This window comes from Quercus suber, unplaced genomic scaffold (assembly GCF_002906115.3).
Source record: "Quercus suber isolate HL8 unplaced genomic scaffold, Cork oak 2.0 scaffold_537, whole genome shotgun sequence".
NCBI lineage: Eukaryota > Viridiplantae > Streptophyta > Magnoliopsida > Fagales > Fagaceae > Quercus > Quercus suber.
The window spans coordinates 178,941-204,871 of NW_027069985.1; the positions used below are offsets into that span (position 1 = coordinate 178,941).

Sequence of the window (25,931 nt, forward strand, 5' to 3'; positions counted from 1 at the left end):
GTCTTTTTTAATAAGATACTTGAATTACCTATCAAGAAAATTAGGAAAACTAGATCAGACAGACAAAAGGAAAATTTTGTCAACAGTTGTTTTGAATAGAGAGGACGAGCACAAAAAAGATAGTGAATTTTAGTTCACAGACACTGATAACATTATACTTTGATCTTCCACTATTTATCTTTAGTTTTTTCATTTCTTTCCTCTTTCCAATACACAATTTTCTAACATTGGTAATCCGCATAACTCATTTTCAAAAGTTTGCTCTGCCCTCCCTGAATAATACAAATACCATATAACAATGTGTATGGACCTTCCAAATCCAATAGAAAAGCAATAAAAACAAAAAAGGTAATAGATGGTGAAACATGAAATGTCTAAAGGATGAACTAACATCTCAAGATAAAACAGGTTAAAATTTTATAGTAACAATAAAATAAATAAAGAAGGTAAAAAGAAGTGCATGTAAAGGTCAAGTAGAGGAATGTTGGATGAACTAATTAAATTTAAGCAAGTCAAGATATCCTAGTAACAAAAAACAAGATCACATGATAAATTAAACAAAACTTGACATTTGCATTGCTGCAACCAAAACCATTGTTTCTACAGTCTGTAGAATGCATATCCCTCACTTGGCTAAGACAGCTGCTTAACAGAATGTAAGTGAAAAACTGACGCAAAATAATAGAGAAAGAAAAATAAATGAAGCTTCTCTGTCAATCTGACTGATGTGAAGGACTATATAATGCAATCCTTCAAAGAAGTCATTCACAAGGCTTCACTCTTTATGTCATTGAAAAGAGGAGGGGGGGTTGAAGTCTACAAAACTGGCCCATCAGTGTCTTTGTATCACGTCTACTTCCTACAACCAGCTAAACAATTTAGGCCCCCGGCCCTCCACACTTATGAACCCAGCACTAGCTCCTCCTCTTCCATCTCTTTGACTGCTCTTATGAGACCCTTTGTGATCCCATTGAGGTGCAATCCTTTCCCTTTCATTTCCTCTAGCAGCTTCTCAGCTGTTTCCCAATCTAAAGCCTTTAGACAAAGAGATTGGATCAACTTATTGTACTCATCAACATTAGGTTGAACATCAAAATCCTTCATCTCAGCCAACAACTTCAAAGCCTTGTCAAACTCTTCAAGTTTACAATACCCACGAATGAGTGTATGGTAAGTCACAGGGGTCAGTTTAGAATGCTTCTTTTTTGCTTCTGACAAGAGTTTACAAGCCTCCTCCATCTGACCACCATTTGTGTAACCACTCATGATGACAGTATAAGTGTACACATCCGGTTTCAATCCTCTACTCTCCATCAGCTTCTTAATCTGTATAGCTTCTCCCAGATCCCCGGCCTTGGAATATCCACTGATAACTGAATTGAAAACTGCATTTCCAGGGGGCGGACCCTCTGCGATCATCTTAGAAAGCAACTGTTTTGCCCCATCGACATCTTTCATCCTACATAAACCATGAATGACAGTAGAAAACGGCTTAATTGCATATTTCCGTGCTTCTCCTGAAAAATCATCCAACATCTCCAAAGCCAATTTCACAGTTTCATCCTCTCTACAGAGTGAACTGATCAAAAAATTAACAGAAGATTGAGGAGTAATTTGGTTCTTCTCCTTTGCAAACAGATATACTGAATGGGCATCCTTAGCCTTCCTCCCCTTACAAAGCCAAGAAATGATCTTACCCTCTTTCTCATTCTCAGGCACACTTCCCTCATCAAGCATCTTTTCACAAACAGACCAAGCCCAGCCAAACATTGATCGCCTACATAGTGCTTCAATCGTGAAATAATACGTATCAACATTTGGGACACACCCAAAATCCCCAAACTTGTTAAATACCTCCAAACTCGCCTTCCCTTTTCCCAATTTCGATAACAAAGCTATCAACTGATTGAGAATCTCCACATTCAACACACCATTCTCTTTCTCACCTATCTCCTTAATCAAATCCCACAAAGCATATGCATCTTTCTTCTTAAGTTCACGAGAAATTGCCCGCACAAGCGCATCCACCACACAGGTAGTCACCTTAAACTCAGATTTCTTCTTTAAACCCCACTTGAAAAACCTAATCAAATTCTCACCCAAAACAAGTGGGGTTTCCAGAACTTTCACCACAAACTCCTCATGTAGAGTCAAACCCATGTCATCAAGAGCTGACTCTAAAGACCCATCAACACTACTCTGCAATAAAGACAACACATTCTCCAACTGCTCCACATTAATCTCATAAACCTCCTCCTCTTCATCCCCATTTTCCTCCCCAGTGGCAAAACTATCAAACTGGGCATCACCAGATTGGTCCGAGACCCCTAAAATCTCAGCCCAATTCCTAGGGATAAAACTATCCAACTGGGTATCCCTATTTTCATCAATACCAACTAAACCTTGCTCAGAAACCCCATGAATCTCAGAATTCTCCAACTGGGTATCACCATTTTCAACAAAACCCACTGAGGAAAATTCTCACCCAAAACAAGTGGGGTTTCCAGAACTTTCACCACAAACTCCTCATGTAGAGTCAAACCCATGTCATCAAGAGCTGACTCTAAAGACCCATCAACACTACTCTGCAATAAAGACAACACATTCTCCAACTGCTCCACATTAATCTCATAAACCTCCTCCTCTTCATCCCCATTTTCCTCCCCAGTGGCAAAACTATCAAACTGGGCATCACCAGATTGGTCCGAGACCCCTAAAATCTCAGCCCAATTCCTAGGGATAAAACTATCCAACTGGGTATCCCTATTTTCATCAATACCAACTAAACCTTGCTCAGAAACCCCATGAATCTCAGAATTCTCCAACTGGGTATCACCATTTTCAACAAAACCCACTGAGGACTCCTCAGAATCAGTGGTGTTTGTTGAGGTCTGAGAGTAGAACCTGGGGTTTTGGCAAATAAATAATCTTTTGGGAAAACCCCAATTTGTTGAGAAAACAGGAAATTCAGACTCGGTTTGTGTTTGAGCTTTAGAAGAAGAAGAAGCAGGTACCTTGTGTTTCGGGTTTTGAGTTGCATAGAACCTCCTCCATACTGCTTCACCTTGTCTGGACGACACAGCAGCTCTTGCCACCACCACCGACCTCCACATCCTCTCTCTCTCTCTCTCTCTGGGAAAGATGTACAAGTAGTATCAGTGTTTACACTTTACCCTACAAATCAAGCACGGAAAAGCTTATTTCCCGTTTAAAAGAAAAACCCTCATGTTTCCTCCCATTTTAATACAGATGGGGGACACGTGGCAAATAACAAATCTAACGGTAGAAAATAAAACACGTTACAAAATATATTTTTTATTATTAATTACCCGCACCTTTCAGCAATCTCCTTGCAAACCCACCACTGATGCAACAACAACAACAACGACTTTGAGCAAACAGGATGGAGCCATTGGAGATGGCAAAGGCGCAGGACTTGCCTTTCCGTCGATTGAAACACATGAACTTTTATTGATGGTGGGATTTATCTGTGAATTCTCATGCTTGAAACTCACATCAAATCTGATCCAATTCTCCAAAACCACCATCTATAAAAATAAAAAAAAAGCACTATCAACCCATATTCATTCTACCAATATTCGTAAATCTAGAGAAACCAAACCCACGTTAAAAAAAACACCCAGCCTCTGCCCCTGCCGTCGAACCAAACGGCCCAACTTATCTAGTTGCGCTCTACCGCAAGCTCATCGGAGGACCTCCGTTTCGTGTGCCGCTGCTGGACCTAGCTAGCCTCGACGGCGTCAACGCTCTAGCCACAACACTCACCGCCACATCAGTCCCAACTGCCACAGTTTCTTGGGTGTGTCCCTCGCAGTCGCACGCAACCAATCTGCAACAAAAAATTTCCAGCATGTTTTGAACTGAACACCTCCGATGCTCAGACCATGAGAGTGCTGACAGGAAAAAGAGACAAAATTAAAAAATAAAAAAAATTGAGAGAATGACATGGCATATTTTCAGCCATTAGATTGTTTATCTGCCACGTGTTCTTCGTCTATATTAAAATGGAAAAGTTTTAAACGGGAGAAGAGCCTCTTCCAAAGTAGACGTTATAGAGTTTTTTTTTGTGAATAAGTGATATGGTCTATCATTCTACTAAAAGACTTCTACTTATTTAAAATTGTTGAGTTAATAATTAATTTCTGTTTTAAAAAAATTTTAACTAACAATTTAAGGCAATAATTAATTTCTGTTTTAAAAAAAATTTTAACTAACAATTTAAGGCATGTGAAAGTTTTTTAATAAAATAGTGGACCACATCACTTGTTTACCATGTGAATCTTATAATTTCTCGTCCCAAAAGTCATTTCTGAGGAAGTGTACGCCTCTTTGGTGAGTGAGATCAAATTCACATTTTCACATTTTAAACAACATTATACATATTTTCATTTACACATATTTCAAAAAATTACAAACAAACATTCTCAATTTACTCTACTAAACACCCCATCAATGATGGAACTGTGTTTTTTGCTTAAATGGGCTGTTTGAGTTTAATGTCCGATCCACCGCGACGAGCCCATATTGACTGCACTTTCTTGTTCTCAAGATCATCATCCTCTGGGCTTACATCATAACACGCACCCAGATCTCAAAACCCTCTTATCTCATGGGCTGGGCTGTGAAATTTGCTCCAACTCCATACCCGGCCCATGTTTTCCACGATCTGGATTAACAATTTAGCATTTGAAATAATCTGATCTTCTTCTAAAATGGGACATACATGTGATGTGAACAGTGAACACCCACGTTAAGACATTAAAAGCTTGAAATTATGGTTGATGGATAGCTCTTTTCCAACTTAAAGAAAAAAAAAAAAAACAAAAAGTTGATGGATGTGGACTCACGTACAAGTGGATATGGTTGGTTTTATTATATGAAGTGAGCAGGCACAAGGGAGAAGAGCATTAAATGCAGGTATTTGAGCCGATTAAAGAGGTGGTTTTGCATTGGATTTCAATTATTTCAGGGATAAGAATTTTTTGTCGTTGAATAAGAAATTTGAGGTTCGATTTTCGTCTACACACAAATTAATTGGTGTTTTGGTTGATGATAAATGGCAATTATCATGAGTGAATGTCATATGTTAAAACTATTGTATTAATATTAAAAAAAAAAAAGAAAAAAAGAAAAAAAGAAAAAAAGGTGTTCTTGCAAAAGATGAAGGTGTATGGGTAAGGAGAAGTATGAAAGGAAAATGAAAATATTGGTAGCCTCCACCCTTTTACGTTTAGTTCATGATGATTAATTTTTATCATTAGGTCATAACATCAATCAGTTTTTGGTGTAGGCGAGATTTGTATCTTATATCTCTTGTTCAATGATAAGATACTTTTTCTTTTGAGTTAATTAGAACTCACATACTTTCCTTTTGTCTCTTTCCTCTCACATGGAGAGAGAGAAGCCAAGGGAGTCCAAAATTGAGATTTTTCCTTTCATATTGAAGAAAAAAAAAAGGAGGATTTTTATTGCATAGGAGTAGGGGTGTTCGCGGTGCAGTGCGGTGCAGTTTTAGGCCATTTTTAGCACTGCACTTTGCGGTGCAGTTTATAGTTTTGCCAAAATCATAACCGCACTGCACCTCATTTTTGGGTCACATGTGCGGTGCAGTGTATAAGATACAGTTTGAAGTTGATACATTTTTCAAATTTTGGGTTTTTCTATCCAATCAAAACTAAGTTTTCCCTTTGTTTTGGGCAAAGTTTTAAACTATTGAGCTAGTTTTTATTTATTTTGGGTTGGATTTCCTAGTCAACACTTACTAAGGTTATCAAACTATTTTTTTTTTTTTTGAAAACTAGGGTTATTAAACTATTAATAATATATTTAATATTAAAAATAAATAAATATATTAATATATAGAGAGGGTGTAGTGCGGTTTATGCGGTTTGTGTGGTTTTCTTATTATAAAATTACAAATTGCATTGCACCATATGAGAGTGCACTGTTACTGGCGGTGTGATTATACTATTTTATGTGTGATTTTTGCAATTTGGTGGATCCCTGTATAGGAGCATAGAGTGAAACAAAGGAAATTTTATTCCACAAAGAAACACCCACTTTAAGACATTTGTCAGAACCAAATATTGAACTTTTGCCATTTCAGTACTTGTGACATTCAATTGAATAACCATCACCAATTTTTTTACCACACTGATGTCGTTGGTAACCAACCGTCTCCTTCATCACGGTCAAGTTATTTGTCGAAAAATGAGTGTCATTTTGCAAATTGTCTTCTTCTTGTTGAGCAGGGCTACTAATTTGCTTCGCACTCTTTGGTCGACTAGTCTGGGACCGAAGCCGAGGGTCATATTGATGTAATTAGATCTTGTACTTAGCCTAAAACGGTCTTTTTCATCATGACCTAGTTTGCCACATCCAGTGGCAACGCCACGTACAATTCAGGGTGTTTTTAGGAACACCCTGACCTGAAAAAAAAAAAAAAAAAACTTAAAAAAAAAATTTTTTACAAAATTTTTTATATTTGCTCTGTATTAGAAACACCCTCAATCACAGAATTAGGAATACCCTCAAATTAAATATATATATATATATATATATTTGTTCTACTTTCAAGCAAAAAAAAAAAAAATAAAAAGAAGAAAGCCAAAAAAAAAAATTTTTGAACTAAAATTTGGAAAAAAAAAAATTGTAACAGAGATAAGCCCACGGCAACTTAGCAAGCCCAACAGATTACAAAGTAGCAAACCCACGGATTCTAAAAAAAAAAAAAAAAAAAACCAATACAGAGCTGTAGAGCAAATCAAATCAGAAATCACTTCTAAATCAAAAATCCCTAAGGCCTAAAACAAACCTAAAGAGTAAAGAAAGAGCAAGCAACGCCTCAGGCTCCAGCCAACTGCCAATAGACAGAGTCACAGAGATCGAATCGGTCACGTCGCTCGCAGCTCGCTCGTCATTGGAGATCGGTCTAGTCCAGATCGTCGTCACCGCTTGGCTCGCTTGCCCCTCCTCCTCGTCGTTCGCCACTACCTTCATCGAAGATCACTCGTCGCTTGCCACTGGCCTCATCGAGATCGCTCGTTGCTTGCCATTGGCCTCATCGGAGATCGCTCGTTGCCTCCCTCACAGTATTTCATCACCAATTTGAGTCTTGTAAAGGAAATTGATATCTTTCAATTGCTTGTAACAACTACGGCCTCGTCTTTGTGAGTAGTTAAACATTTGCATTTAATGAATAGTAATATTTATAATGAATAGTCAAACATGTGAATATATTTATTAAAAAGATAATGAATTATTCAATTTTAACAATCACTTGAAATTAGAAAGAAAAAAAATGAAAAGTTGAAATCAATTTGGGTAGCTGATAGTCAAATATTTGCATTTAAAATAAATAAATAGTAACATGTTGAGTAGCAATGAAGTTTATTAATAGGTTTGTTCATGAACTATATTTGATTATTTTATATAAAAAATAGAAAAATCATATAGGAACTTTATTTTTTAACAAACAAACTATATTTGATTATTTTATATAAAAAAATAAAAAAATCATATAGGAACTTTATTTTTTTATAAAAAGTATGTCGTGGCTGATAAGGTGGTTTAAAATGAATATAACAATATTAAATTCTACTCCTCATCTTTTATATATATAATATATACATATATAGATTGTCACTAGGGCTCCATGTTAGTATAAATATTTACTTTTGGTGATTTTGTTTGTCACATCATACTTTACCATCCATCAGTTGATGGCATGAACATTTTCTTTTACACATGCTTAAAAATTTTAGGAGTAAATTGAAATATTTGAAAGATTATGAACTATTTGAACACATGAACTAAATGTATAAATAAACATTTATTTAATTGATTAAAAGAAAAAGGAAAAGTATCCCAACATTTCTTCTTAAAGGTAAGTTATATGCATTATTAGTGATTCATATATTTTGAATATATCATCTTACCTGTCATTTTATGAGAGAGTGACATGTCACATAGATGTCATTCTCCTCGGATAAATTTTTATGGAAGAAAAGAAAAGCTCATAAATGTCACATGACATCACATGACACATTAATTTTAAGTTGGTACGGGTCTGTAAAAATAGTTCTAGACCACACATTATTTAACAATTTTTTTGCCAACATAACAAACGTCCTCCACGACTCTCAAAAAACTTAATATTTTCATTCATAAAAAACTGGTGTATTAATATTTTGATTATGGGTCACGCTAACGAGTGCTCTTAAAATACTCATCAATAATTTATTTTAGAAAAGTTTTGATACCAATTTTATGAAATAAAAAAATTGTCAAAATATTAATTTTTTTTTATTTTTTATAAAAAATTTCTTTAAATTAATTATTAACCAATACCTTAAGAACACTTATCAACCGTATTATTTTCAATATTTTCAGTCACATAAGTTAAAGTTCTCAACAGTAATATATTGCAGTGAAATTTGAAAAAACTCACTTGGTGCTAGTCCTGGAAAAGGGTGACACGAATACCAAAATGTCAAAACTCAATTGCAAATTTGATAGGCTCACGACTCTCAAGTCTAACCACCACGTGTTCTTAAAAAAATAATTTAAAATAATAATATAAAGTGGGGTTTCCAGAACTTTCACCACAAACTCCTCATGTAGAGTCAAACCCATGTCATCAAGAGCTGACTCTAAAGACCCATCAACACTACTCTGCAATAAAGACAACACATTCTCCAACTGCTCCACATTAATCTCATAAACCTCCTCCTCTTCATCCCCATTTTCCTCCCCAGTGGCAAAACTATCAAACTGGGCATCACCAGATTGGTCCGAGACCCCTAAAATCTCAGCCCAATTCCTAGGGATAAAACTATCCAACTGGGTATCCCTATTTTCATCAATACCAACAAAACCTTGCTCAGAAACCCCATGAATCTCAGAATTCTCCAACTGGGTATCACCATTTTCAACAAAACCCACTGAGGACTCCTCAGAATCAGTGGTGTTTGTTGAGGTCTGAGAGTAGAACCTGGGGTTTTGGCAAATAAATAATCTTTTGGGAAAACCCCAATTTGTTGAGAAAACTGGAAATTCAGACTCGGTTTGTGTTTGAGCTTTAGAAGAAGAAGAAGCAGGTACCTTGTGTTTCGGGTTTTGAGTTGCATAGAACCTCCTCCATACTGCTCCACCTTGTCTGGACGACACAGCAGCTCTTGCCACCACCACCGACCTCCACATCCTCTCTCTCTCTCTCTCTCTAGGAAAGATGTACAAGTAGTATCAGTGTTTACACTTTACCCTACAAATCAAGCACGGAAAAGCTTATTTCCCGTTTAAAAGGAAAACTCTCATGTTTCCTCCCATTTTAATACAGATGGGGAACACGTGGCAAGTAACAAATCTAACGGTAAAAAATAAAACACGTTACAAAATATATTTTTTATTATTAATTGCCCGCACCTTTCAGCAATCTCCTTGCAAACCCACCACTGTTGCAACAACAACAACGACTTTGAGCAAACAGGATGGAGCCATTGGAGATGGCAAAGGCGCAGGAGGACTTGCCTTTCCGTCGATTGAAACACATGAACTTTTATTGATGGTGGGATTTATCTGTGAATTCTCATGCCTGAAACTCACATCAAATCTGATCCAATTCTCCAAAACCACCATCTATAAAAATTAAAAAAAGCACTATCAACCCATATTCATTCTACCCATATTCGCAAATCTAGAGAAACCAAACCCACATTAAAAAAAACACCCAGCCTCTGCCCCTGCCGTCGAACCAAACGGCCCAACTTATCTAGTTGCGCTCTACCGCAAGCTCATCGGAGGACCTCCGTTTCGTGTGCCACTGTCGGACCTAGCTAACCTCGACGGCGTCAACGCTTTAGCCACAACACTCACCGCCACATCAGTCCCAACTGCCACAGTTTCTTGGGTGTGTCCCTCGCAGTCGCACGCAACCAATCTGCAACAAAAAATTTCCAGCATGTTTTGAACTGAACACCTCTGATGCTCAGACCATGGGAGTGCTGACGCGAAAAAGAGACAAAATAAAAAAATAAAAAAAATTGAGAGAATGACATGGCATATTTTTAGCCTTTAGATTGTTTATCTGCCACGTGTTCTTCATCTATATTAAAATGGGAGAGTTTTAAATAGGAGAGAGCCTCTACCAAATCATTCTACTAAAAAATTTTCACTTATTTAAAATTGTTGAGTCAGTAATTAATTTCTATTTAAAATTTTTTTTTAACTAACAATTTTAAACAGGTGAAAGTTTTTTAGTAGAATAATGAACCACATCACTTATCCATCATGTGGATCTTATAATTTTTCCTCTCAAAGGTCATTTTTGTGGAAGTGTACGCCTGTTTGGTGAGTGAGATCAAATTCACATTTTCACATTTTAAACATTATACATATTTTCACTTACACATATTTCAAAAAACTACAAACAAACATTCTCAATTTACTCTACTAAACACCCCATCAATGATGGAACTGTGTGTTTTTTGCTTAAATGGGCTGTTTGAGTTTAATGTCCAATCCACCGCGACGAGCCCAGATTGACTGCACTTTCTTGTTCTCAAGATCATCATCCTCTGGGCTTACATCATAACACGCACCCAGATCTCAAAACCCTCTTATCTCATGGGCTGGGCTGTGAAATTTGCTCCAACTCCATACCCGGCCCATGTTTTCCACGATCTGGATTAACAATTTAGCATTTGAAATAATCTGATCTTTTTCTAAAATGGGACATACATGTGATGTGAACAGTGAACACCCACGTTAAGACATTAAAAGCTTGAAATTATGGTTGATGGATAGCTCTTTTCCAACTTAAAGAAAAAATAAAAACAAAAAGTTGATGGATGTGGACTCACGTACAAGTGGATATGGTTGGTTTTATTATATGAAGTGAGCAGGCACAAGGGAGAAGAGCATTAAATGCAGGTATTTGAGCTGATTAAAGAGGTGGTTTTGCATTGGATTTCAATTATTTCAGGGATAAGAATTTTTTGTCGTTGAATAAGAAATTTGAGATTCAATTTTTGTCTACACACAAATTAATTGGTGTTTTAGTTGATGATAGATGGCAATTATCATGAGTGGATGTCATATGTTAAAACTATTGTATTAATATTAAAAAAAAAAAAGGTGTTCTTGCAAAAGATGAAGGTGTATGGGTAAGGAGAAGTATGAAAGGAAAATGAAAATATTGGTAGCCTCCACCCTTTTACGTTTAGTTCATGATGATTAATTTTTATCATCAGGTCATAACATCAATCGGTTTTTGGTGTAGGCGAGGTTTGTATCTTATATCTCTTGTTCAATGACAAGATACTTTTTCTTTTGAGTTAATTAGAACCCACATACTTTCCTTTTGTTTCTTTCCTCTCACATGGAGAGAGAGAAGCCAAGGGAGTCCAAAATTGAGATTTTTCCTTTCATATCGAAGAAAAAAAAAAGGAGGATTTTTATTGCATAGGAGTAGGGGTGTTTGCGGTGCAGTGCGATGCAGTTTTAGGCTATTTTTAGCACTGCACTTTGTGGTGCAGTTTAGAATTTTGCCAAAATCATAACCGCACTGCACCTCATTTTTGGGTCAAATGTGCGGTGCAGTGTATAAGATACGGTTTGAAGTTGATACATTTTTCAAATTTTGGGTTTTCCTATCCAATCAAAACTAAGTTTTCCCTTTGTTTTGGGCAAAGTTTTAAACTATTGAGCTAGTTTTTATTTATTTTGGGTTGGATTTCCTAGTCAACACTTACTAAGGTTATCAAACTTTTTTTTTTTTTAAACTAGGGTTATTAAACTATTAATAATATATTTAATATTAAAAATAAATAAATATATTAATATATAGAGAGGGTGTAGTGCGGTTTATGCGGTTTGTGTAGTTTTCTTATTATAAANTAAACATTGGAGCTAGTTTTTATTTATTTTGGGTTGGATTTCCTAGTCAACACTTACTAAGGTTATCAAACTTTTTTTTTTTTAAACTAGGGTTATTAAACTATTAATAATATATTTAATATTAAAAATAAATAAATATATTAATATATAGAGAGGGTGTAGTGCGGTTTATGCGGTTTGTGTAGTTTTCTTATTATAAAACTGCAAATTGCATTACACCATCTGAGAGTGCACTGTTACTGGCGGTGTGATTATATTATTTTATGTGTGATTTTTTGCAATTTGGTGGATCCCTGTATAGGAGCATAGAGTGAAACAAAGGAAATTTTATTCCACAAAGAAACACCCACTTTAAGACATTTGTCAGAACCAAATATTGAACTTTTGCCATTTCAGTACTTGTGACATTCAATTGAATAACCATCACTGATTTTTTTACCACACTGATGTCGTTGGTAACCAACCGTCTCCTTCATCACGGTCAAGTTATTTGTCGAAAAATGAGTGTCATTTTGCAAATTGTCTTCTTCTTGTTGAGCAGGGCTACTAATTTGCTTCGCACTCTTTGGTCGACTAGTCTGGGCCCGAAGCCGAGGGTCATATTGATGTAATTAGATCTTGTACTTAGCCTAAAACGGTCTTTTTCATCGAGACCTAGTTTGCCACATCCAGTGGCAATGCCACGTACAATTCAGGGTGTTTCCAGGAACACCTTGACCTAAAAAAAAAAAAAAAAAAAAAAAACCTTGAAAAATTTTTTTTTACAAAATTTTTTATATTTGCTATGTATTAGAAACACCCTCAATCACAGAATTAGGAATACCCTCAAATTAAATATATATATATATATATATATATATATATATATATATATATATATATATATATATATATATATATATATATTTGTTCTACTTTCAAGCAAAAAAAAAAAAAAGAAAAAAAAAGAAGAAAGCCCAAAAAAAAAAATTTTGAACTAAAATTTGGAAAAAAAAATTTGTAACAGAGATAAGCCCACGGCAACTTAGCAAGCCCAACGGATTACAAAGTAGCAAACCCACGAATTCTCAAAAAAAAAAAAAAACCAATACAGAGCTGCAGAGCAAATCAAATCAAATATCACTTCTAAATCAAAAATCCCTGAAGGCCTAAAACAAACCTAAAGAGTAAAGAAAGAGCAAGCAACGCCTCAGGCTCCAGCCAACTGCCAATAGACGGAGTCATAGAGATCAGATCGGTCACGTCGCTCACAGCTCGCTCGTCGTTGGAGATCGGTCTAGTCCAGATCGTTGTCACCACTTGGCTTGCTTGCCCCTCCTCCTCGTCGCTCGCCACTACCTTCATCGGAGATCACTCGTCGCTTGCCACTGGCCTCATCGGAGATCGCTTGTTGCTTGCCACTGGCCTCATCGGAGATCGCTCGTTGCCTCCCTCACAATATTTCATCACCAATCTGAGTCTTGTAACGGAAAATTGATATCTTTCAATTGCTTGTAACAACTACAGCCTCGTCTTTGTGAGTTAAAAGCTCCTTTGCTACAACCATATATATCTTGTACTTTTTAAGAGCCATATCAGCCTTCTCCAAAAGTATTTGTATATCTGTCTCTGGTTGTTTAGTCAGGCAAAGGAAAACTTTTAGTCCCATTTCATTATAAAATAACAAAAAGTCAAGGAACTTATAGCAAAATGCTTTCTATACAAAATTCCAGTAGAAGGGAAACTAATGGGCCCTCCACTTTCTTCAAAACATAGGGGATTATGAAAGACCATACATCCTTTGCCAACCCTTTTCTCTTTCTCAAATTCACAATACCAAAGAAGTATATGAAGCTAAAAACATTGTGAATACATTTTTGTTTAGTGGAAATCCATTGGTAGACACATTCAAATTTGTAGCCATATATGTCTATATATATATATATATATAATTTTGATATAAACTCAAATTTCTATTTAAAAAAAAAAAAACTACATATCAACCCAAACCAAAATTCAACCAAAGTTATAAGAGTGATTTGTGATGAGAAATTTAAAAAATACAACACGAAAAAAATTAAATAAAAAAAAACCATCAACCTAAATTAGAGTTGTAAGAAAAAAAAAATCGAGAGAGAGAGAGAGAGAGAGGGAGAGAGAGAGAGAGAGTTACCGTTTTTATGTGGAAAAAATATGGATTAAATGGAATAAATGATATCAAATTTATACAAAATAAGATGGGGAGAAGAAGAGTCAACATACAAGAAATAGGAAATGATGAAGGAAATTTAATGGTTAGTAAAGAGTAGTAGGGAGATAAAAAGACAAAGAGGAAGGGGAAAGATTGGAAAAAGAGAAGAAGAGTTTTTATTTTTATTTATTTATTATTTTAGAATAGGAAAACGAAAAGTTTAAATATTCAATTTTAACAATTATTTAAAATTAGAAAGAAGAAAACAAAAAGTTGAAATCAATTTGAGTAGCTTAATATAGTTAAACATTTGCATTTAATGAATAGTAATATTTATAATGAATAGTCAAACATGTGAATATATTTATTAAAAAGATAATGAATTATTCAATTTTAACAATCACTTGAAATTAGAAAGAAAAAAAATGAAAAGTTGAAATCAATTTGGATAGCTGATAGTCAAATATTTGCATTTAAAATAAATGAATAGTAACATGTTGAGTAGCAATGAAGTTTATTAACAGGTTTGTTCATGAACTATATTTGATTATTTTATATAAAAAATAGAAAAATCATATAGGAACTTTATTTTTTTATAAAAAGTATGTCGTGGCTGATAATGTGGTTTAAAATGAGTATAACAATATTAAATTCTACGTCTCATCTTTTATATATATAATATATATAGATATAGATTGTCACTAGAGCTCCATGTTAGTATAAATATTTAATTTTGGTGATTTTGTTTGTCACATCATACTTTACCATCCATCAGTTGATGGCATGAACATTTTCTTTTACACATGCTTAAAAATTTTAGGAGTAAATTGAAATATTTGAAAGATTACGAACTATTTGAAAACATGAACTAAATGTATTAATAAACATTTATTTAATTGATTAAAAGAAAAAGGAAAAGTATCCCAACATTTCTTCTTAAAGGTAAGTTATATGCGTTATTAGTGATTCATATATTTTGAATATATCATCCTACCTTTCATTTTATGAGAGAGTGATATGTCACATAGATGTCATTCTCCTCGGATAAATTTTTAAGGAAGAAAAGAAAAGCTCATAAATGTCACATGGCATCACATGACGCATTAATTTTAAGTTGGTACGGGTCTCTAAAAATAGTTCTAGACCACACATTATTTAACAATGTTTTTGTCAACCTAACAAACGTCCTCCACGACTCTCAAAAAACTTAATATTTTCATTCATAAAAAACTGATGTATTAATATTTTGATTACGAGTCACGTTAATGAGTGCTCTTAAAATATTTATTAATAATTTATTTTAAAAAAATTTTGATACTAATTTTATGAAATAAAAAAATTATTAAAATATTAATTATTTTTTTTATTTTTATAAAAAAAATTTTAAATTAATTATTAACCAATATCTTAAAAGCACCCATTAACAATATTATTTTCAATATTTTCAGTCACATAAGTTAAAGTCCACGAACGCTCTCTATAGAGGAAGAAGCAGAGTTGGCTCGGAGCAACAAGAAGGTCAAGGATGGTCATCATGCTGAGTTCAGTGAGGGTCTCAGAGAGGAGTTCTCTCCGTCAGAGCATCAATGGCAAGACTCCTTCACCGGAGTCTCTTTCAAGGACAAGTTAGTGGGCGTAATACCAGGAGCGTATGTAAAAGCCTTTGAGTTTGATAACCTCATGGATGAGGATGAGGAGTCTGACGGTGATAGTGAAACAGGGATAGGCAAACTTCGTGAAGGATGGGTTTCAGTCCAGCTGACGAAGGAAACTAAGCAACGCCTTAGGGGTACTTGGTCAAAGGCCATTATTGTTAAGCTTGTTGGAAGAACAGTTAGTCTCTCTTACATGCGTACCAAACTAACCCACCTGTGGAGGCCGACGGGTAGGATGGACTGTGTGGATCTTGGGTATGGGTTTTTTCTGGTCAGGTTCTTCTCCAAGGAAGACCTGGAAGCCGTGTTAATGGGGGGTCCATGGTTTATAGGAGGTCACTTCCTCTCCATTAGGCCATGGGAACCGTTCTTTAAACCGTCGACGGCGAATGTCTCTCTTATCGCAGTCTGGGTTCGTCTCTGCGAGCTCCCTTTTGAGCTCTATGAGACTGAGGTGCTTAAACAGATTGGTGAATCAGTTGGTAAGGTCCTTAGGATTGATTCTCACACGGCTCTAGAGGCCCGTGGCAAGTATGCGAGATTATGCATTCAGATTGATATTAATAAACCTTTGGTGAACACAATCCTTATCGGTCGTTTTGAACAACCAGTGAGCTATGAGGGTCTTCACAATCTATGTTTTTCATGTGGTAGACTAGGTCATAGAGTGGAAGCTTGTCCTTTCACCATTCGAAAGGGAGAAGAGCAGACGGGATCACCGAAGGAAATGCAGGCTGGTAGAGACGACATCCCACGCGAAGAGCATGCTTCCCAGCAGGTTCCGTCCGGTGATGCCACACCTATTGTGTGTGAGGTAGTAGAAACGGAGGGAGCGTACGGGCCGTGGATGGTAGTGAAGAGGAGGTTCAATGGTCGCAAGGGGACAAAATCCAGCCTCGGTACGGAAGGTACTGCTATACCTGTGCGAAATTCTGCGCCTCGCCCACCTCCTAAATTCTCGGAACAGATGGGCACGTCACCAAGTGGTCCTGTGTTCACTCAGCGCGCGTCTCGTGTTGGTACTATAAATGGTTACGGGGACCATGTGAGAAAGGGTGAAGTGGGCTGGCCGTCCAAGGCCCAAGGTCTGAGGGAGACTTCTTCCATGAACCAGGTGGGTAGTTCCAAATTGGGCCCTTTAAAGAGAAATTTGATTCCCAGTGAGTCTTCTGAGCCTGGCCCTTCAGCCCAACCTCATATTAGAACCCCCTCATCTGTTAAAGGAAAAAAATCCCTAGCCAGGAACATTCGTTCTAAGTCTGACCTGAAGTCAGCCGCTACCCATCAATGGAAGCTTTCCTCTGTTTTTCTTAATACTCTCTCTACCGTAAATGCTTCTCCTATTTCTGCTGTGCTTAGCCACTCCGCCGAATCTTCTTTTGAGTTTGGGGCATCAGCTAAGAGTGGGTCTCCTCAGCAAGATAAAAGCATTGTGGTCCACTTTCCCAGTGATCGGCAATCTGACCCAAATTGCAGCGATGGGCAGCAATCTTTTAACTGTGTGGGTAATGGAGCGGAGGTTGTTGGAGTTCAAGCTGATCCTGTCTCTAGAGAAGGTTCCGAATATGAGGATGTGGGAGATGAGCGTATGGCTTCGGAGGAAGGGGATGGAGCTCCTCCTACCGTTTGATCTTTTTTCTCCTTTTTCCCCTCCCCTCGTTATGAATATTCTAATTTGGAATAGCAGGGGGGCTTTGAAGCCTTCCTTTCAGAGCTACATTCATGATTTAACTCGAAGGTATGACCCAGCCGTTCTTGTTGTTATGGAAACTAAATTGGGGGGTCGTAGAGCCAAAGAAGTCACAGATAGGCTACCGTTTGGTGGGGCTATCCATACTGATACAATTGGGCTTTCTGGTGGTCTTTGGCTTCTGTGGAATGATGATATTGTGGAAGTTGAAGCACTTGCAAAAACAGAGCAAGAGATCCATGTAGAAGTAAAGGTACGTGCCTCAAATCTCTCTTGGGTTTTGTCTGCTATTTATGCTAGTCCTAGGACTGAGGAAAGAAGTATTTTATGGAGTAATCTCTCTAAGGTTGCTGAATTGCATAATAAACCGTGGATTATGGCGGGTGATTTCAATGAACCGTTGATTGATGAGGATAAATTTGGAGGCAGGGGAGTTAGCATTAACCGGTCTCTAGCCTTTAAAGAGTGTCTAGATTGGTGTAGCATGGTGGACATGGGCTTTTCTGGTCCAAGGTTTACCTGGACAAATAAGAGAGACATTAATAATCTCATTTTGGAAAGGATTGATAGATTTTTCATGAACCCGGAGTGGTGTGTTCTCTACCCTGATGCTAAAGTTACTCATCTTCCTCGTTGTCATTCTGATCACTGTCCGGTTCTCATGGAAGCCTTCCCTCCCAAAGCAATGAATCTCATTAGGCCTTTCAGATTCCAAGAATTCTGGCTGTCAGATTTGTCGTTTCCCAATATTGTCTCTCATGCATGGGGCAATAGTAGGAACTTGGATGAGTCCATTGAAAATTTCTCCAGGGAGGCAGTTATTTGGAACAGGGACCACTTTGGGAACATTCATCAGAAGAAGAAGCGAATTATGGCCAGAATTTATGGCGCCCAAAAAGCTTTGTCCAGTCAGCCGTGTACCTTTCTTATTAATCTTGAGAGCCAGCTGCATCAAGAGCTTGAGGCAGTCCTTGATCAAGAGAGGGATTTATGGATGTTGAAGTCCAGGATTAACTGGATGATTCAGGGGGACCGCAACACTTCCTTTTATCATGTGTCTGCCCTTGCGAGGAGGAAAAGAAATAATATTGCCTCAGTCAAAGATGAGAGGGGGATTTGGATTACAGAGGAAAGAGATGTCATGGAGCATTTTAGGAGGGGTTTCATTTCCTTATATACCACGTCTCATGTGGAAGCCTATCGGTCCCCAAATCATGATGTGTAGTGGAAAGTGCATCTCTCGGATGAGGACAAGAATTCCATTGGCGCCTTGGTCACCCCCAAGGAAATTAAGGATGCTCTTTGGTCCATGAAACCTTATAAGGCCCCCGGTCCGGATGGGCTTCATGCAGGGTTTTTCCAACGTTTTTGGCTGTTGGTTGGTGATTCTGTGAAGGAAGAGATTATGAGAGTCTTTGCTACTAGAAAGGTTCCTGCCTATCTCAATAAAACTCTTATTACCCTGATTCCTAAAATCCAAGGCCCAGAAATTATTGGTAATTACAGACCTATAAGTCTTTGCAACTCGGTTTATAAAATTATCTCTAAGGTAATTGTTGCTCGGCTTAGACCGCACTTGGAGAATCTTGTCTCTCCCTATCAAGCGGCTTTTGTCCCGGGCAGAAGAGGAGCTGATAATGTCGTTATAGTCCAAGAGCTAATCCACACTATAGGGAGAGCCAAGGGTAGGAAAGGTTATATGGCCATCAAGATTGATCTAGAAAAGGCCTATGACAAGATTGAGTGGAGTTTTATCCGAGAGATGCTTCTCAAATTCAATTTTCCTGATAACCTCATTGAGCTTGTCATGAGCTGTGTTTCCTCGGTGTCTACTTCCCTGCTCTTTAATGGTGGCTGCCTTGAATCCTTCCACCCCTCTAGAGGCATTAGGCAAGGCGATCCCCTGTCCCCGTATCTTTTTATTCTTTGCATGGAGTTCTTGGGTCACCTTATTGAGGAGAAGTGTGCTATTAAGCTTTGGTCCCCGGTGAAAGCTTCTAGGAGCGGTCCCTCTTTTTCGCATCTTTTTTTCGCGGATGACCTTGTTCTATTTGCTAGAGCTGATCCGGAAAATTGTCATGCCATCAATGATGTTCTCCAAGAGTTTTGTTTAAGATCTGGGCAGAGTGTGAGTGAAGCTAAGTCTCGCGTGTTTTTTTCTCCCAATGTGGATCCTGGCATAAGAAATACTCTATCTGGCATCCTCGGTTTCAGATCAACCCCTAATCTTGGTCACTATTTAGGGTTTCCGTTAAAACACCCAGGGGATCGTAAGCATGATTTTGGCTTTGTTCTTGACAGAGTTAAGAGAAAGCTTGCTGGCTGGAAAGCTAACCTTCTCTCTATGGCTGGTCGGTTAGTTCTCATTCACGCCTCTTCCTCGACTGTTCCTAATTATGCTATGCAATACGTGGCTCTCCCAAGTAAAATCCTTAACGGTATTGACAGAGTTAATAGAAGCTTCCTTTGGGGATCAACAGACCAAGCTAGGAAAATGCATTGGGTTAATTGGAAGGAGGTCACAAAGCCCAAGGAGGCAGGAAGTCTAGGGCTGCAATCTGCTAGAGGTAGAAATACGGCGCTGCTGGCCAAGCTTAATTGGAGACTGTACACTGAGAATAATGCCCCTTGGGCCAAAGTGCTCAAGTACAAGTACTGTAATAGGCTGAGAGTAAATTCGAGGAATGGTGCTAATCTCCCTAGCTCCCCTATATGGAGAGGTATCAAAGTAGGTGAGGATACTTTCAAAAGAGGAGTTAAGTGGATTCCGGGTAATGAAAGCAGCCTTAACTTCTGGACGGACTGCTGGTTGAATCATGGTCCCATTAGATCTCGCATCCAAGGCCCTCTTCCTCAAGATTTTTCCAACTTGCAGGTAAAAAATGTCCTGTCTTCAAATGGTTGGAATTGGGCTGCAATTCCTTTTGATCTCCCCACTGATGTGAAGTCTGATATTTTGGCTGTCCCCACTCCGCTTATAGCTAGATGTAGTGATAAGGTGGCTTGGAAATTTTCCCCTAAAGGGGGATTTGATATGAAGAGTGCCTATTTACTTGCCACGAACTTAATAGATGATGAAACCTTCTCAGGTGCTTGGATTTGGAAGTTACCTGTTTTACCTAGGATTCATTTGTTTATTTGGAAATGTATGCATCATAGCATTTGTGTCAAGGATTGTCTAGCCAATAGGGGGATCCAGCTTGATACCACCTGCCCGGTTTGTCATTTGGAGACTGAATCTATCACTCACGCCCTCCGGGATTGCAAGATGATTAAACCGCTTTGGCTCAAGTTGGGAACCCATTGCCTTCAACCCAATTTCTTTTCCCAGGGAGTTAGAGATTGGCTGATAGCAAATGCTAATCTCAAGTCCTCTCAAAATGCAACAGGTATTCCTTGGAACATCTTATTCTTCTTTGCTATCTGGTTGATCTGGAAACATCGAAACCAAGCTGTCTTTACGAACAGGGGAGTTAATCCATACCTTTTCAAGACCATTTCCTCGCAAGCTTCAGAGTTTTTCCTTTGTGCGTCGAAACCTGTTCGTAATAACCGCTTGATTCTGAGGCAGGTCAGATGGGAGAAGCCGGACTTGGGCTGGCTTAAGCTGAACACGGATGCTTCTTCAAATGCTACTTTGGGTACGGCAGCAGGGGGAGGTTTGATAAGAGATGAAAGGGGCAACTGGGTGACAGGATTCTCAAGGAAATTGGGCAAGATAAATAGTTTTACTGCTGAAGCCTGGGCACTCCGAGATGGTCTGCTCCTTTGTCGTCAAATGAATCTTCCTGCGGTGATTGTGGAGCTTGATGCTAAGGCTTTGGTTGATGCCCTTAGTAATCCCTCCTATTGCAATTCGGTTATATCTCCTATTTTTGATGATTGTAAGCTTTTGGCTAGTCAAATTCCCCAGATTAGAGTTAAGCATATATACCGTGAGGCGAATAAATGTGCGGATAGATTAGCCTTTTTTGGTCTCTCTCAACAGCCAGATTTTATTATCCACTCTTTCCCTCCTGTGGGTTTGGATTCCTTTGTATCTAATGACTGCATGGGTGTGGTTTGTAACAGGCTTTGTCCTGGCTAGTTTCTTTTAATAATAATTCCTTTTGACCAAAAAAAAAACAGTAATATATTGCAGTGAAATTTGAAAAAACTGACTTGGCGCTAGTCCTGGAAAAGGGTGACACGAATACCAAAATGTCAAAACTCAATTGCAAATTTGATAGGCTCACGACTCTCAAGTCTCACCACCACGTGTTCTTAAAAAAATAATTTAAAATAATAATAAAAAAAAATTTAATTATTAAAAAATACTAACAAATACTCTTAATTTATTTTAAGTAAATTTTAATATCACTGTTATAAAAAAAAAAAATGTTATTAAAATATTAAATATTTATAATTAAAATTTTTAAAAAAAGTATTGATATCATTATTATTATAATATTTTCTAAACTAACTTTTTGAGCAAACAAGGGTATTCATTAAAAGTGATACAAAAAGCGAGGATAAGAATAATGATAGTCTTCTCAAAAAACAAAAGAAATAAAGAATACAAGATAGAATTGATCTGTGCCAACAGCTCATCATTCCGTACCCTTTAATTGCATCACATTCCAACTAGTTCAATCACAATTTCTTCACAACCTTCAACACAAAAATCCAGAGTAAAAAAAAAAACTTACAATTACAAATGGTTCCTCGTGATCATATTGTGATGCTACCATTGATGGCACATGGCCATCTCATACCATTCCTAGCACTAGCAAGACAGATCCAACAAAGAACTGGATTCACCATCACCATTGCCAGCACCAAGCTCAACATTCAATACCTCCGTTCCACCATTTCACCTGACTCAAATTCACAATCCCTGTTCAACATCAGATTTGCTGAGCTCCCATTCAACAGCACTGACCATGACTTACCACCCAACTCTGAGAACACGGAGAACTTGTCTCTCGGCAACATAGGAAAGCTCTTTCATGCATCAATCAGTCTCAAGGACCCTGTCTTGCACCTTGTCAATGATATCATCCACCAAGAAGGGAAACCTCCACTCTGTATAATATCAGACGTGTTCTTTGGGTGGGCCACAGAGCTTGCAAAGAGTGTAAACACCGTGAATATTACATTCACCACTGGTGGTGCCTATGGCACCTTGGCTTACGTTTCTATTTGGCTCAACCTACCACATCGCTCATCAGATTCTGATGAGTTCAAAGTCCCGGGGTTCCCTGAAAGCTACCGTTTTCATCGCTCTCAACTTCATCAATATATCAGAGATGCAGATAGTAAGGACTTGTGGTCTAGATTTATGCAGACACAGATTTCACAATCTTGTGGGTCTATTGGTTGGTTGTGTAACTCAGTTGAGGAAATTGAACCATTGGGGTTCGATCTTCTGAGAAAGTATCTCAGACTTCCTGTTTGGTCTGTTGGGCCTCTTATTCCTCCAGCGTTACTTAAGAATACATTATCTTCAGGTTTTTCTTTTTCTAAACAACACGCTGGAAAAAGACCAGGACTCACTACTGAAAAATGCATTGAGTGGCTTGATTTGCAAGGTCCTGATTCGGTTCTTTACATTTCTTTTGGCTCGCAAAACACTATTGGTTTGTCCCAAATGATGGAATTAGCTATTGGGTTGGAGGATAGTGGAGTATCTTTCATTTGGGTCATAAGGCCACCCATTGGTTTCGACATGAAAAGTGAGTTCAGAGATGAATGGTTACCAGAAGGGTTTGAAGAAAGAATGAAGCAAAGCAAACGAGGGTTGTTAGTGCGTAACTGGGCACCCCAATTGGACATTCTGTCACACAAATCCACAGGAGCATTTCTAAGCCATTGTGGATGGAACTCTGTGTTGGAGAGCTTAAGCCAAGGTGTGCCTATTCTAGGATGGCCTATGGCGGCTGAGCAAGCTTACAACTCAAAGATGCTGATGGAGGAGATGGGTGTGAGTGTAGAGTTGACTAGAGGGAGTCAAGGAATTATTGTGGGGAAAGAGGTGAAGAGGGTCATTGAATTGGTTTTTGAAAAAGAGGGTAAAGGCAAGGATATGAGGAATAAGGCTGTTGAGGTTAAAAAGCAGTTGAGGGCAGCGGTAATTGATGAGACAGAGATTAAGGGTTCTTCTGTTAAAGCAATGGATGACTTTGTGAGAACCATTCTTTCCAAGAGTCAAGAGCAAGCAGCGTCAATTGAGGTTCAAAAATAAATGGGAAATTAATTAGGTTGGTTCTTGATAGAATAAGCATCACCAACTTTTTTGTCATTGCGAACTGTGAATCTCATGTTCAGATGATATATGGTTGATTTAGTTTTTGGAATAATATTGATTTAAGATTTTTTATTGCCTCAGCTGTAAGACTGGTGATAAATTGCACAACAGTTTTTCTCTTGAGACAATAAAATTAAGGTGGAAGATTATAATATTTTATTTGAGTCTGTATTTTATACTTTAATACAATGTTTGCTATTGTTGTTGAATAATAGACTTAAGTGATAGTTCAATTGTAATTGCATAGTCTCATCAAATTCACTAAGAATAGTCTGCAAAATAATCAAGACATACAAGATTTTCATTGCATGTAACCTGACTTATATCTAACCTCCCTGTGGACGACTAAATTTCTCGGTTCGAAATAAGTCAAACAAGTAAAATAGTGTCACAAATGCGAATTTGTATTGGATATATGTGTGGTACAATTCTCTATTGATTACAAAAGAGTTATCCTCTGATTCGATCTCCTTGAAAGATTTGTTAATTGGATTCGAGGTAATGTGATTTTCACTTGAACACAAAGTATCCTTCAATTTGGTTGAAGGATGGATCGAAGATTGTTAAAACGAAATTACAATGAATCTCTGGCTATGAGCTTGTTAGAAATCCTTTGTTCTTCACGTTCTTCGTGTTCTTGGTGCATTCTTTGTCTTCGAAGGTTTGTGGTGGAAGTTCTTCGGTGCTTTAGAGGCTTGAATCCTTAGAGCTTCGCTGATTTATGATTTGTTGAGGTTTCTGGAGGCTTTTGAGCTTGATTCTAGTGAACTTTGAGATATAGGAATATGATTTGGATGATTCTTATTTGAATGTTTTTCGTATTTGAAGGTTTGTGGTGGAAGTTCTTCGGGGCTTTAGAGGCTTAGATCCGTTGAGCTTCACCAATTTGTGGTTTGTTGAGGTTTCTGGAGGCTTTTGAGCTTGATTCCAGTGAACTTTGAGATCTAGGCAGGTAGTTTGGATGATTCTGCTTTGAATGTTCTTCGTATTTGAAGGTTTGTGGTGTAAGTTCTTCGGGGCTTTAGAGCTTGGTTCCGGTAGAGTTTCTGGACTTCTGAGTGCTTCAAATGGTTTGGTGTCCTCCCTCTAAATCTCTAGATCTCAGATCCCCTGATCTCTTCCAAATGCCTTAGGAAGGCTTCTATTTATAAGAGTTTAAGGGTAGGTAAGTGACACGTAGCGGAGCTTGATTGGTGACACGTGGCAGCGCTTGATTGGTCCGCTTATGTCATCGCTTACACGTGCGAAGCTGATTATGTCATCGCTTACACGTGCGATGATGCATGATTGGTTCTTGCATGACATTTGGCGAATTTCTGTTAGTTTCTGAGTAATGATAGCAAAACTTGCAGCAATACGCGGCGCTTTGTAATTGGCCGTATTTTGTGGACTTAGTAGTGTGACATGTCAGCTTGTGATAGGTCGGGAATTTTCCCTATCTCCCATCTTCTTATTGTAACTTGTAATACCTTCCACAAGCTTTATCTTCAAAGTGATTTGCTGCCAAAAGCCGAGACGTTGACAGTCAAACTAATTTATTAGTTACTCCAAGGCTACTACTACTACTTCTTCTTCTTCTTCTTCTTCCTTTTTTTATTTTATTTTTTATTTATTTATTTTTTTTAAGAAAGAACAATGTAATTTTATTGATGAATAGCCGAATTGGCTTGAATTACAAAAATAAGGTGTGAAGGAATATCCTCCATCCACACCATTAACTCGCTAACATGTCTCGTATGTCTAGCAATGTTATGAGCTGACTTGTTTACTTGTCTTGGTACGAACTAAAATTCCACGCCATCCATCTGGTCTGCCACCTCTTTTGCTTCACACAGCAGGTGACCATACTCGTTCAAGGAAGAGTTTCTGCTCAACAGACCATCAATAATAATCTTCGAATCGCCTTCCAATATGATTGAATGAAGCCCGAGATCATGGGCTAGCTGAAGGGCCTTTTTTGCATCTAAAACCACTACTGCAACAACCGAGAACGGAAGAGGAAAACTCTCTGCCATAGACGCCCATACCTTTCCTTCTGCATCACGGACAATGACTCCACACCGGCGCCCTGAATCTCCCTAAACACGGCTCCGTCGAAATTCACTTTAAGCTTTGGCCACGGTGGAGGCTTCCATATGGGCCAAGAAACAGAGAGAGGCATCTGCTCATGAGGACGGGGTTGACAGGTTCAAATAAACTGTGATCTTGCCTTCT

The 25,931-nt window shown here is 37.8% G+C and overlaps 3 protein-coding genes across 3 annotated transcripts; 2 read left to right on the top strand and 1 right to left on the bottom strand.

Annotated features, from left to right (window-relative positions):
- Nucleotides 1-549: 549 nt before the first annotated feature.
- Nucleotides 550-9,283, bottom strand: LOC111994190 (small ribosomal subunit protein mS80 (rPPR6)). Its single transcript, XM_065764004.1, has 6 exons — nucleotides 8,471-9,283; nucleotides 3,787-3,850; nucleotides 3,441-3,548; nucleotides 3,330-3,364; nucleotides 2,543-3,132; nucleotides 550-2,480 (listed from the first exon to the last, which is right to left on the bottom strand). The coding sequence occupies exons 1-6, from the start codon at nucleotides 9,220-9,222 to the stop codon at nucleotides 901-903; spliced, it is 3,129 nt and encodes a 1,042-aa protein (XP_065620076.1). The 5' UTR covers nucleotides 9,223-9,283; the 3' UTR covers nucleotides 550-900.
- Nucleotides 9,284-17,402: 8,119 nt separating this feature from the next.
- Nucleotides 17,403-18,656, top strand: LOC111994169 (uncharacterized). Its single transcript, XM_024026026.1, has one exon. The coding sequence runs from the start codon at nucleotides 17,403-17,405 to the stop codon at nucleotides 18,654-18,656; it is 1,254 nt and encodes a 417-aa protein (XP_023881794.1).
- A 3,331-nt stretch (nucleotides 18,657-21,987) lies between these two features.
- On the top strand, nucleotides 21,988-23,784 carry LOC111994185 (UDP-glycosyltransferase 92A1). The gene has a single exon (XM_024026053.2). The coding sequence runs from the start codon at nucleotides 22,128-22,130 to the stop codon at nucleotides 23,652-23,654; it is 1,527 nt and encodes a 508-aa protein (XP_023881821.2). The 5' UTR covers nucleotides 21,988-22,127; the 3' UTR covers nucleotides 23,655-23,784.
- The last annotated feature ends 2,147 nt before the right edge of the window (nucleotides 23,785-25,931 follow it).